The following is an 11,720-nucleotide window of genomic DNA, read 5'->3' as shown; positions in this document are numbered from 1 at the left end:
CAATGACCTTTTTGCATATTTTTTTGACTTCGATTGATATTTTTTTGAAAATTTTTCATATTATTAATAGAGTATGGTTATATTTATAATTTTTTTATTTATAAACTATACTATGCATTATGAGTAATATATATACCCATGATACATAATATATTTTGTAAACAAAAAACTTAAAAATATAACTCTTGTTATTAAGTAGGCAAGTTGATGGGGGTGGAATGGGTGAGGCGGGGTTGAGATAATTTTTTCACTTTTAAAAACCGGATAGGATATCGTGACACCCAAGTTATGTTACACCCATGTGACACCCAGTCAATCTCACCGTTAGATCGCTTATGTTGATCCAACGGTTATATTTATTTCCATCTTTGTATGGTCATGATTTCCCAAATTTAATATTTTATATTTATTTCTACCTTTTGTATGGTTATGATTTCCCATATTTAATGATTTCACTTTAAATTTGGAAAATCATGACCATACAAAGATGGAAATAAATATAACCGTTGGATCAACATAAGCGATCTAACGGTGAGATTGACTAGGTGTCACATGGGTCTAACATAACTTGGGTGTCACAATATCCTATCACTTTAAAAACAACAGAGACGACAGAATGGCTCATTTTGAAATGGATTGGAGGTGGATTACTTACTTTGCCACCTCCTACTGGAAAATGGAAATCATTATTACCATTGCATACCCTATACACCATTATCCGATCAATCCATACACGTTGATATATTCCACTAACTACGTACATTAATATATCTTCCTAAAACATTAGATGCATTATTACACTTTTATTGCAGACACACAATATTATTATAGCAAACAGAATTACAAAAGGAAGAAAATAATCCAGCAAGTTATGCTTTGGATCATCAGAATGGATACGAAGCAATACCCCATTCTTCTCCGAGCTTATATTTCAACTGGTCAAGTTCTTTCTCTGACAGAGAAACTGTTATTATTCTTCCATTAATGTCATCTTCATTATCTTCCCCTGCTGGAAGCACCAACACGACCCCTTGATCACCCACTCCATGCAAGGCACAATTAGCAAGAATTGGTTTCTGTCCATTGAGCTTGGCCCCATAAAAGTTAGCCTTTTCCAAATCCACAAATGTCAGGTTCGCTCCATAAACTATAAAGTCCTCTTTCCCTTCATTTTCTTCCACCAACTTTTTCACCGCATCGTTCTCAACCATCTTTTTCTCAGCAATCAGTCTTGCCAAACCTGATACATCTGATTCACTACCAGCTGCCACATTTGCTTCAACTATGCTCAACACCAAGCCATTTGTAGGGAACTCATCTTCTCTGCGATCAGTGTCATATGTGCAAATTGTCACTATCTTTGGCCCAGAGTCTTCCCTGATGTCAGATATATATTTCCACACTAACGCTGATAGAATTTCAAAATACGATGAGGTCTTGGTGATTTGAATTTCATTACATGAAGACGTGGCTGTTACCAAATGGACAAGTTGCTTGGGACTGAGGTAAAAAGAATGAGTAACCACTTTTGTGTCATTAGCAGCAAGCCAGTGTTCTCCAACAGTTGTGGTCCTTTTCAAAGAAATAGGATTCTCAAAAACCGAATTATGTAGGACTTCAGTTTCTCTTTGATTTGGCATGGGAAGAGATTTTGGTGGCACGTGACCGGCCACTGTCTTAGTCCACATGGTGATGAAGTTGAAAGCTGAAAAAGCATCTCCAAGCATGTGGGACCAGCTGAGTCCCACGCACAACCCTCCACATTGGAAATAAGTGAACTGGATGCAAAGCATAACAGCACCAGATACATTTAATTGCGTATACAAAAGCATGCATTAAATAAACTAAAGAATACGGTTTTGTAGGGCTAGAGGTCGGATTAAACTATTCCACATGGGATTAATAATCCAACACAAAAAGCATGTAGTAAACTGAAGAATACTATTTATTAGAACTGATCCTGCAGATAGCTTCTATGCTAGCTGGGTTTTAGGGTGCACCCTTTAGAAAAAGTGGATTCGGATCTTCTCATGTGAAAATTCACGTGACCATGTCATGTGGGTAATCATAATGATATAAAGGTGGATCAATGATAATAAAGAAGGAGAGAAAAAAATATTAAAATAGATAGTTACGAAATCATAACCGTTGATTTACTTTTGTATAGTTGTAATCTTCTTACACGACGATATCATATTTTTTTCCACGTGATAGGAATCCATTTCCAGAAAAAGTTGCATCGGTATTCCTTTTAAATAACAAGATATATATAATAAGATTTGCTAATTTTAAATATTGACCTTTGGTGTATTTTCCCCTTATTTATTAAAATTTTATCTTAGTCTTTTGCATATATATATATGGCTTATCATTTTTCAAGTTGTTTGATATAATCTTATCTCCGACTAGTAAATCATAACCGTATAAAGATGAATCAATGGTGATAAAGGAAGAGAGAGAAAAAGAGAATCATAATCATTCAAAGGTGAATCAATTAATATAAGGAAATAAATAAATAAAACAATGTAGTTTTGAGGTAGCCGAAAATAAAATTATCTCAAACTGCTTGAGAAATATTTTTTCCATATATATATATAAGTATCACAGCTCATGTATTTAATATAACATAACATATAATAATACATACAAACTTTAGTTTTACGTACAAAATTAATGAATGTACTATCAATGGTGAGATCTAGACAATACTCACATGGCAATAAAACCTTCCGGATAAGAGTCCAAACAAGTGGGAAAGGAAACCACCGGTGCATTTAATTTCACGATTTGGCATTCATTTATGTTTATTAATTATAACTACTCAAATCAATAATTAAGTTGTACCATGAAGTTAATGAGGATGTTAAAAATGTAGACAATTTATAAAAAATTAAAAAGTCAATTGGCAATTTAAGTATTTATGTTAGCATGTGTTTACTTAAAAATTTTGAGAGAGCCGAAAAGCTTTAATTGTAATTAATTAAGTTTTGATTCGAAATTAATTTCGGAATTAACTCAAAAAATTAAAACTTGTGATATATGCAAAAAAGTCTACTTATCTAAATAATTAGAACGGGTATATCAATTTTTAATATTTTTTTATCTTAGATTAGGTTTAAACCACTTTATTCTAAAAAATAATAATTAAATAAGAGGATATGTCCATCCGTCAAGTCAACTTTTAAGTAGGCATGCAGTGCAAAATATACACTTCCCCCTCCAAATAGCTAAATATATACACGGCAAAATATGCTTTGCAAGATATATATCACGTGCTACCATAAGCACAAAGTGCAAGTAGATAGCATGGTTGATGAGTATCAAATAACAATTTCCATGATCACTTAATTTTGTCTAAGTTTATTTTGTTAGCTATAATTACGGAATTAGAAATAAAAATTATATTTATCTTTTCCATTTTATAATTCATAATATTTCTTTAGCAGTTGGGAGTTATGTTATTATATATATAATTAATGTTTCTCTTGTTATATGAGATAATTTTATCTTCTACACATATATAAAAATATATAGATTCATTTTCTTTTTTTATCTCTTCTTCTCATATGAACCCACGTGGGTTCCACATATTTTTGTGTATGTAGGATATATAAAATTATCTCTTATAACATAAAAAATATTAATCTATGTGTGTATATAGATAGATAGAGGGGAAGAATCTTTCGACTCATGGAGTATATATGGCCAGATCATTTGACACGGGTGTTATTAAAATATTTTGACACTGCATTTGAACTATTAATTTCTGCCAATTTGATGATTTTAATTTACTAGGTTACAACCATTAATTAATTATTAAGTTTTAATAAATTATTATTGTCATATTGGTGAAAATCAATTGTTCAAATGAAGTGTTAAATTTTTTAGTTTATATATATATATATATATATATATATATATATCTATATATATATACTTGATAATTTTAAATATCTAGGTCCAAAATCATAATCTTATGAGAATATAAAATAAAATAATTTGAAAACTTTACAATTTTAATTATCATATTAATCAAAATATCTCAAATTATTTATCCATCAACACAATTTACTGTCGGAGAATTTTTTTTTTCTCTTTTCTGTAATCATAGAAATCAAGTTGAAACTACATTTCCGTAGTTCTTTACTACTTTTAGGGTTTGGGGCAGTGGCGGGCTCAGGATATTTTTTTATGTCTGCACAATTTTATTTTTTTTATTTTAAAGATCATAATCATGATTCAATTTTTGTTTCCACTTCAAAAATAAAATTTTGGTGAATCAACCAAAGTTTTAAGGAAATAATAGATAATGATAATTTTAAAAAAATAAACACCACAAAAAGACATTTGTCAAATATAGTACAATTACAAGAGTTAATCGGTAAAAAACCAACCTTTGTCGATGTCTATTTGATCCAAAGTTGGCCACTTTTATTTCACAAAAAAACATAAAAAATTCCGTGAGATTCTCCTCCACTTGATGAAGATTGAATTTCAGGAATGTTGATGTTTATTAAGATTTGGAGGTAATAAAATTTATAAAAAAAAAAAAAAGAGACAAAGCAATGGACTAGGGTTTAAGCTTTAAGCTTTAATTGTAGGGGTTGGTTGGATTGGACATATTTTTATCTTTTTCCTTTAATCTTTCTATTTCTTTTTTTTTTACTTGACTTGAAGCACTCATCTAATGTGAAAAAACAAATTTTTCCAACTTTATGTCTGCAAGTGCAAACACTTGCACTAAGGTGCGTCCGCCATTGGTTTAGGGCTATATATATTCATTGATATTACTTCTTTTGTAGGATTAGTTAGTGATATATATGTTATTATTCATACCAAAATCTAGTAAACCGTCACACTTTCATGATATTAAGAATTTCGATCTTACTTTTTTTGTTTGTTAATTATTACATGCAAATCAATCGTCAAAATTACAAGGCCATAAACATTTACATCATACAATAATATACCTTGGGAACAAGGGAACGGATTCTCTAAATTATATAACATGGAATCATGAGAGACAACTTTAATAATTATTTTTTTTCTCATATTTTTTATTTTAATATTTTGCCTTATCATTATTAGTTTATATTTCCATAATTGAGATATTCTCACATATTTCATTTCACATAAAAAAAATTCATTCCGTACGGGTGATGTATGCTAAAAGAATGAAGGTCTTAAAAATGTTAGATATATAATACGTGTGGGTCAGTTACCATAGGAAAATATTTGACCCGTGAAACAAACAATCTCATGCACAAAATGGGTCTCAGAAGTTCAGAACCCTGAACAATAAAAATAAAAAGTAAGCAATAAATGAACAAGATAATAGCTTTGGATCACACATACCTTGAAGAAAACCAAAGGAGAGAAACTAACTTCAGGACCAAGCACGTGATCATGGACAAGATCTTCAACGGAGGAATACCCGTTTTGATGGACCCATTCCTGTAGGGTCTTGTCACAGTGAGATTCAGCGATGCGCACACCAGCATCGTTGCACTTGATGAAGGGGCTACCGGATTCGGATAACCGGATCCGACCCGAGAGGTGAGCGTACGGGTCGAGGAGTGTGAACATGGGGTTCTTAAGTTCTTGAATTGAGAGGCCTTGAACAGCTTCCGTGCTGAAAAAATAAACGGCTCTGATGTAGTGGAGCTTCATGAGCAGGTCCATATAGCCGAGGTGGTACTCACCGTTTTTATCGCCCTGAGGTGTTGGTGTTGCTGGTACCACCGATGAAATCCTAAAGCTTGGAGGTGGGTTTTCTTCCATGTTAGGCACTGGAACCTGTCATCAAAGGAGAAGGAGAGAGAAACTGTGAAATAACAATGTGAGAGACTTCTGTATTATCATTCCCAGAACTATATATATAAAAAGGGGACAATTTTTTTTTTTTTTGCAAATTTATAAATTATATTAAGTTTGACTAATTATATATACTCTTGATTGAAGTTTGTCTAGTCAGACTTAATGTAGTTTGTAAGACAAAAAGTTTGTCAATATAACCCCTCCTATGTTATATTATTATGGGAAAGTTTATACTTACTACTTTTTTTTACTACTTATTACTATCAAATCTTAACCGTTGATTTCTGTCAATCTAACGGTTATAATTTATTAATAAAAAATTAATTAATAAGTGTGATCCAATAAATTATAACCGTTAGATTGACAGAAATCAACGGTTAAGATTTGGTAGTAAGAAGTAGTAAAAAAAATGTAGTAAGTATAATCTCCCCCTATTATTATTTACAAACTTTTTTTGTAAGTTTGTAAGATACTCTTAAACGAAATCTTACTGATAAGACATAATGTAATTTGCAAGTTTGTAAAAAAAAAAATTGTTTTTTTTTTTGGAAATAAAAATTTGTTAATATAACTCTCCTCAAGTATAAAAGGGAGAAAAAAAATGTGAGACTTTTGAATATTATTCTGGAAACTATTTATCATTCATTTTTTAAAATATTCCAATATTTCTTCAATTTAAAAATGTTAAACATTTTACCGATTATTTTTCAATAAAATATTTAACTGAATATTTTATTTTATTTACTTCTCGTCTTTCTCAATTGTCCTTAAAAAAACTTCCACCCACTTTTCTAATTTTTAATAAGCTTTAAATTTTTTCCACCCAGTTTTTCTAATCTTCACATTTAAGCATATAATCTAAATCATTGGGAAAGAAAATGGATGAGAATAGCTATAGCTAGAGAGATTAGAAAGAGAATACTTATCTATTATGTATAACCATTGGGTAGTTATAAAAGAAGTATCAGTGTGACTTTACATATTATAAATATAAAGATTTAAAAATTATATGAGTTTTTCCTTGGGAACTTTTGTATGTTTAGCATTACTAAAAAATTCAGCACTTAATTTTTTGTTTGTTTTCAATTTAGTTATTTATAACTTATGCATTTAATCAAGAAAAAACATGTAATTATTAGCCATCCGGAAATAGGTGTTAATACAAGTGGTCCAACAAAAAATCAAAGTAACATGAGATCAAGAGCACATAAAAGTATTGGTGTTAATTATAACTTTTAAAAGGAGACTGTAATATATATATATATATATATATATATATATATATATATATATATATATATATATATATATATATATATTTTTTCTGTTTCATGATTTGATTCGTGATTTTGATTAATCCTAATCAACTTGATTAAACATTAATTATTCACTTGTAAAAAAAAATAGCTATTAACCAATTTACTTATACTTTGAAATTGATTTATTTTCAGTTCTATGTGTGAAGACTTAAATATTGACGATACTTATTGTATAATGTTGGGTGAACATTAATATTATAAAAAGAAGCAAACGACCGAACTATAAAAATGATCAATTTTCCTCATGAAGATGAAATCATACCTGCAACTGCAAGGAGAAAAACACTGAGTTTTCATTAAATGGAAATGTTTTTGGCGAAACGGGTTTTTTGTAAAATTTGGTATGAGACTGAGACACGATGTAGGATCTTTCATGAAACATATAAATACTTTTAATTTTGTGATATTATTGTGGGTCTACTTTGTATCTCGTGCATGTCGCCTTCCATGCATTTAGAGCTGTCCCATTGAAGCCCATTGAAAAATGTGTTACTGCTACTAATTACATGAAAATGAAATACCTTTATTTTCGGAGCCACATGCATGCAAATTATTAGTTAATGATCTTTCTTTTCTCCACCAACTCCAAATAAATGAATTAGGATATATTACAAGTTTGCACCTTGTAGTTATATAATTTTTTCTGAAAATAACAATCGGCTTAATTTCAATTTAAATTAACCTAGCTCTTATCGGCTTTTTATCACTATAACCCTCAATTAATAATTAATTACTAAATTGACTTTTATTTTAAACTATTTCAAAAATTTAACCTCCTCAAAAAACATAACATCAATCTGTCCATGTTTGACTGTTTCCCACCAAGCCTATCCGGGTATATTTTGAAATTTTTTACCTACCCGAGTAGGGAGGGTGATGCCTGATATATTTCTTGAATCTCGAAAAATACTTAAATTATTTACCCGAGTAGGGAGGGTGGTACCCGAATAAATGTTGCATATTTATCCAAAACAAAGGATTGTGTCTCCAGTAAAAAGAAGCCCTCTTCGAGAATAATTGACTGGTCTTTGGAGATCCTAAGTTTTTTCCTTGAGGTTTCACCGTCTTCTTCGTCGCTGATTCCTCTAGAACAAGCTCTGTCTATGTCATGTTCTGGTCGTTAATTTTTATTCTTTCAATAAAGAAAACCAAAAAAAAAAAGTGAGATAGAACCAACACGTTTTTAATAATAAAATAAGGAGTGAAAGAGAAAGATTTTAGGAAACTTTCTTTGAATGAGCATAAATAAAAAGGGCAGTGAAAATGTTTGTTAAATTGTAAAAGGTTATCATAAATTAAAAGGAGGAACTGATGTGTTGGTTCGAATCTGTCTGCATCATATGCATCATATATTTGTGTATTTGTGTATCCAATGTCATCTCAATGCTATTATTGTTAAGAGAAAAAGGTTGGAATTATTCCCCTGAGGTGCGCTTGTTTCTTTTTCTTTTTCTTTTCACCATGTTTAGAGTAAAAGACAAAGAAAGGCTGGTTCAAATAACACACACCCGAAGAAGTGAAAGGATCGAATAACACACACCTGAAGAAGTGAAAGGTTGGTTCCAGAGGGCTTTTGAGTCATATCCTTTGTTTTGGATATTCTTGTATTATTTCTTCTGGCTTCAGTCATCAACTTTCTTGATGATCCCTGTCATTGTTACAAGCAATTCTCTCTCCGGTGACTTCACATGTTCTTCGGTCATCAACATTTACTCGGGTACCACCCTTCTTACTCGGAAAATAATTCAAGCATTTTTTCCAGATTCAAGAAATATATTCGGGTAGGTAAAAATTTTCAAAAAATACCCGGATAGGGAAGGTGATACCTGGGTAGGCTTAGTGGTCAACGGTCAAACATGGATAAATTGGTATTATATTTTTTGAGGAGGTTAATTTTTTGAAATAATTTAAAATGAAGGTCAATTTGATAATTAATTATTCAATAAGAGCTACCGTGGTCAAAAACCAACTCTTATCACATGGATTATTGATTAGGTGGATGAGGAAAAAAAAACATCTGACCCGATGAATATTTAATACCATACACTACTTCATTAAATTTATATAAACAATCTAAATAAGAAAGCAATAAATAATAAATGGTATATTTACAAATTTTTTGTTTACAAATTACATTGGGTTCGTTTTTTCTACCATTACTGCAGATAAGTTATTTGTCGTAAGTCTAATACGACGTCGTTTTGGGCGAAAATCATGATATTTTTATAATTTTAATTTATTTCAAGGTTATTATAGTCTTTGTAATTATAATTTTTTAATTACCCAATCTCAAAACGACATCGTTTTGAAAATAAATGCAGATAACTTATCTGCATTAACTGCAAAAATATTTTTCTGAATTATATTATATCTTACCGATAAAATAAAATATAATTTATAAATTTATAAAAAAAAATTGTGAATATAATTATTCTCATAAATAACAAGTAACACAAGTTCGTTAGGGTAAATCGTTGCCCTCTTTATTATCAAAAAAAAAAAAATTCGTTGCCCTCTTTTCAATGTAAAGAGTGAGTCTCATTCTAGCAACTTCTCGAGAGCAGCAACGGAGGGAAACTATATTCAACCAGTGGATAGGAGCGTGTCAAACCATATTGAAAGCGAATGAATTTAAAGACACGAAATTTAGTGTTTTTTTTTTTAAAAAAAAATTGAAGATATATATTGATAGAAGGGTGCTAGTTGTCACTGTGTTAAGTCTCATTTTCATTCTTAAATATATTTGGCAGGTTCGACTTAAGAAATTTTTTATATTTACATATTTAAAGATGGAGATTTTTGCCTCCGAAATTTTGTTTTAAGAGAATTTTAAATGTATTAAAAAATAAAAGAGGAGTAACAAAGAGATCTTGGAAAGGAACTTTGAGAGTAGCTTCTCTTCTTTTATTATTTTTAGAGTAAAGTATATTTTGAATACTCAATAAATATTATGAGACCTAATTTAATCTTTTAAAAAAAGTAGACTTCTAATTCCTCTGAAATTCAAAATAGACCTATGTTAATTTTTTTGAATGATTAACGTGAATTTTCTTTGAATTTCAGAAGGACCCTGATTTCAACTAACTGGAACTATTTTAGAATCTAAAGAGATCACAAGTTGATTTTTTTCTACGGATTGAATTAGATCCCATAATTTTTGTTAAAGATTCAAAAAATAATTTATTTATTTTTTTTTCAAAAAATTGTAACAACACTTGCACACAAAGCATGTCCGCATGTGGCAGGAGGGAGAGAGTTTAGTATGATATATAAAGAGTAAGAAACATGAACATTCTAAAAAGGGTTTTATAAGAGTTATGTTGTAGAAAAAGTGATTATGTAATGTTATAGAGATTCGTTTTGCGTGTCGTAATTTTTTTTTTTTCAAAAATTGTGAGCCCACAAAATATTGTGTGTGTAAGAAAATTTGTTGTGTCATGTTAAATAACAAATGAAAATCCCTTCTAAAAAACGAAAGAATTCTGTACCAAAAAAAAAAAACTAAAACAATAATTGTTTTTTTAGCTTTTTGAAATTAAGAAAAAAATTAACCTTAAAAACAAGTAGAGCCTAAGCCACGCATTGAAAGCAACAAACTAGGCGGTGAGGGCGAAAGGGTTAGTGATCAGTCTTGATTGCACTTTATGTTGGGCAAGTCTTTTCCAAAAGTGAACGAGTACCAATTGGCATTCAAAAGGTACGAACAATGGATGATTCAAAACGGAAAAATCGGTTTACCTGATGTGTCATTTGGTTAGTACTAACTCCAAAGTACAATAATTCAATTTAGAATGTACTCACACAGCTCATGAAAAGGGCACTTTGCTCTGGGAACTAATCACATGTCAAATCAAAATTGGAAAATATTATTAGTTTTACATTTTCTTATTTTATTGGAGGTTGTTTTGGTATTTAAACTGATATTTGATTACTTTAGTGAATTGTTAAATATTTCTTGGTATTTCTTTTATTATAAATATTTAAAAATTTGGTGATCTAGTTAATAAATAATGAATATTTAATAATTTATCTTAAATATCAAAAAAAAATTAAAAAAGAGTATGCAATAATTCATTGGATAAATTACAATTCGCCTACGTATGTCACTTTTCAGTATTCGCAATGTGCTTTTAAATAAAATAAGTAATCTAATTGAATTATATCAAAATAACAATTAACAGTTTTTTTGACACATTTTTTTTAAAGTTAAAAGCTATTCTTTTTCAAAAAAAATAAAAAAATAAAAGCTATTCTTTTTAGAATACCAAAAAATAATAATTTTTAAACTAAAGTTAAGCTAAAAACTATTTGATTATTTTATAAATTTTTTAACTTAAAAATTGTTCATTTAAAAAATATATGATACAAGTTAGAAAAAGCTCATTCTAAGAGCTTTTAATTTTTAGCTTTTTTTAATTTAAAAAATGCTCTTTTATTATAATTTTTTTGTAAAAACTTATTTAACTTACCTTTTACTTATAAGAAGAAAAAAAAAGATAAAATAAGACCTCCCAAAGTCCAAACAAGCGTTAAATATATGTGTTAATCTTAAGATAAAATTATCCTTATTCTTTGATTCAATAC

The 11,720-nt window shown here is 29.5% G+C and overlaps 1 protein-coding gene across 1 annotated transcript; it reads right to left on the bottom strand.

Moving 5' to 3' along the window:
• Window positions 1-884: 884 nt before the first annotated feature.
• On the bottom strand, window positions 885-8,718 carry LOC133291508 (protein ECERIFERUM 2-like). Its single transcript, XM_061489782.1, has 4 exons — window positions 8,677-8,718; window positions 7,399-7,404; window positions 5,356-5,796; window positions 885-1,778 (listed from the first exon to the last, which is right to left on the bottom strand). Exons 1-4 carry the CDS (start codon window positions 8,716-8,718, stop codon window positions 885-887), a joined length of 1,383 nt encoding a protein of 460 aa, XP_061345766.1.
• Window positions 8,719-11,720: the final 3,002 nt, after the last annotated feature.

The sequence above is a fragment of the Gastrolobium bilobum genome, unplaced genomic scaffold (genome assembly GCF_033153095.1).
Source record: "Gastrolobium bilobum isolate Gb01-03AN ecotype WA unplaced genomic scaffold, APGP_CSIRO_Gbil_v1 utg693, whole genome shotgun sequence".
Lineage (NCBI taxonomy): Eukaryota > Viridiplantae > Streptophyta > Magnoliopsida > Fabales > Fabaceae > Gastrolobium > Gastrolobium bilobum.
Note: the sequence above shows the minus strand (reverse complement) of the source record. Positions and strands in the feature narration are given on the sequence as shown.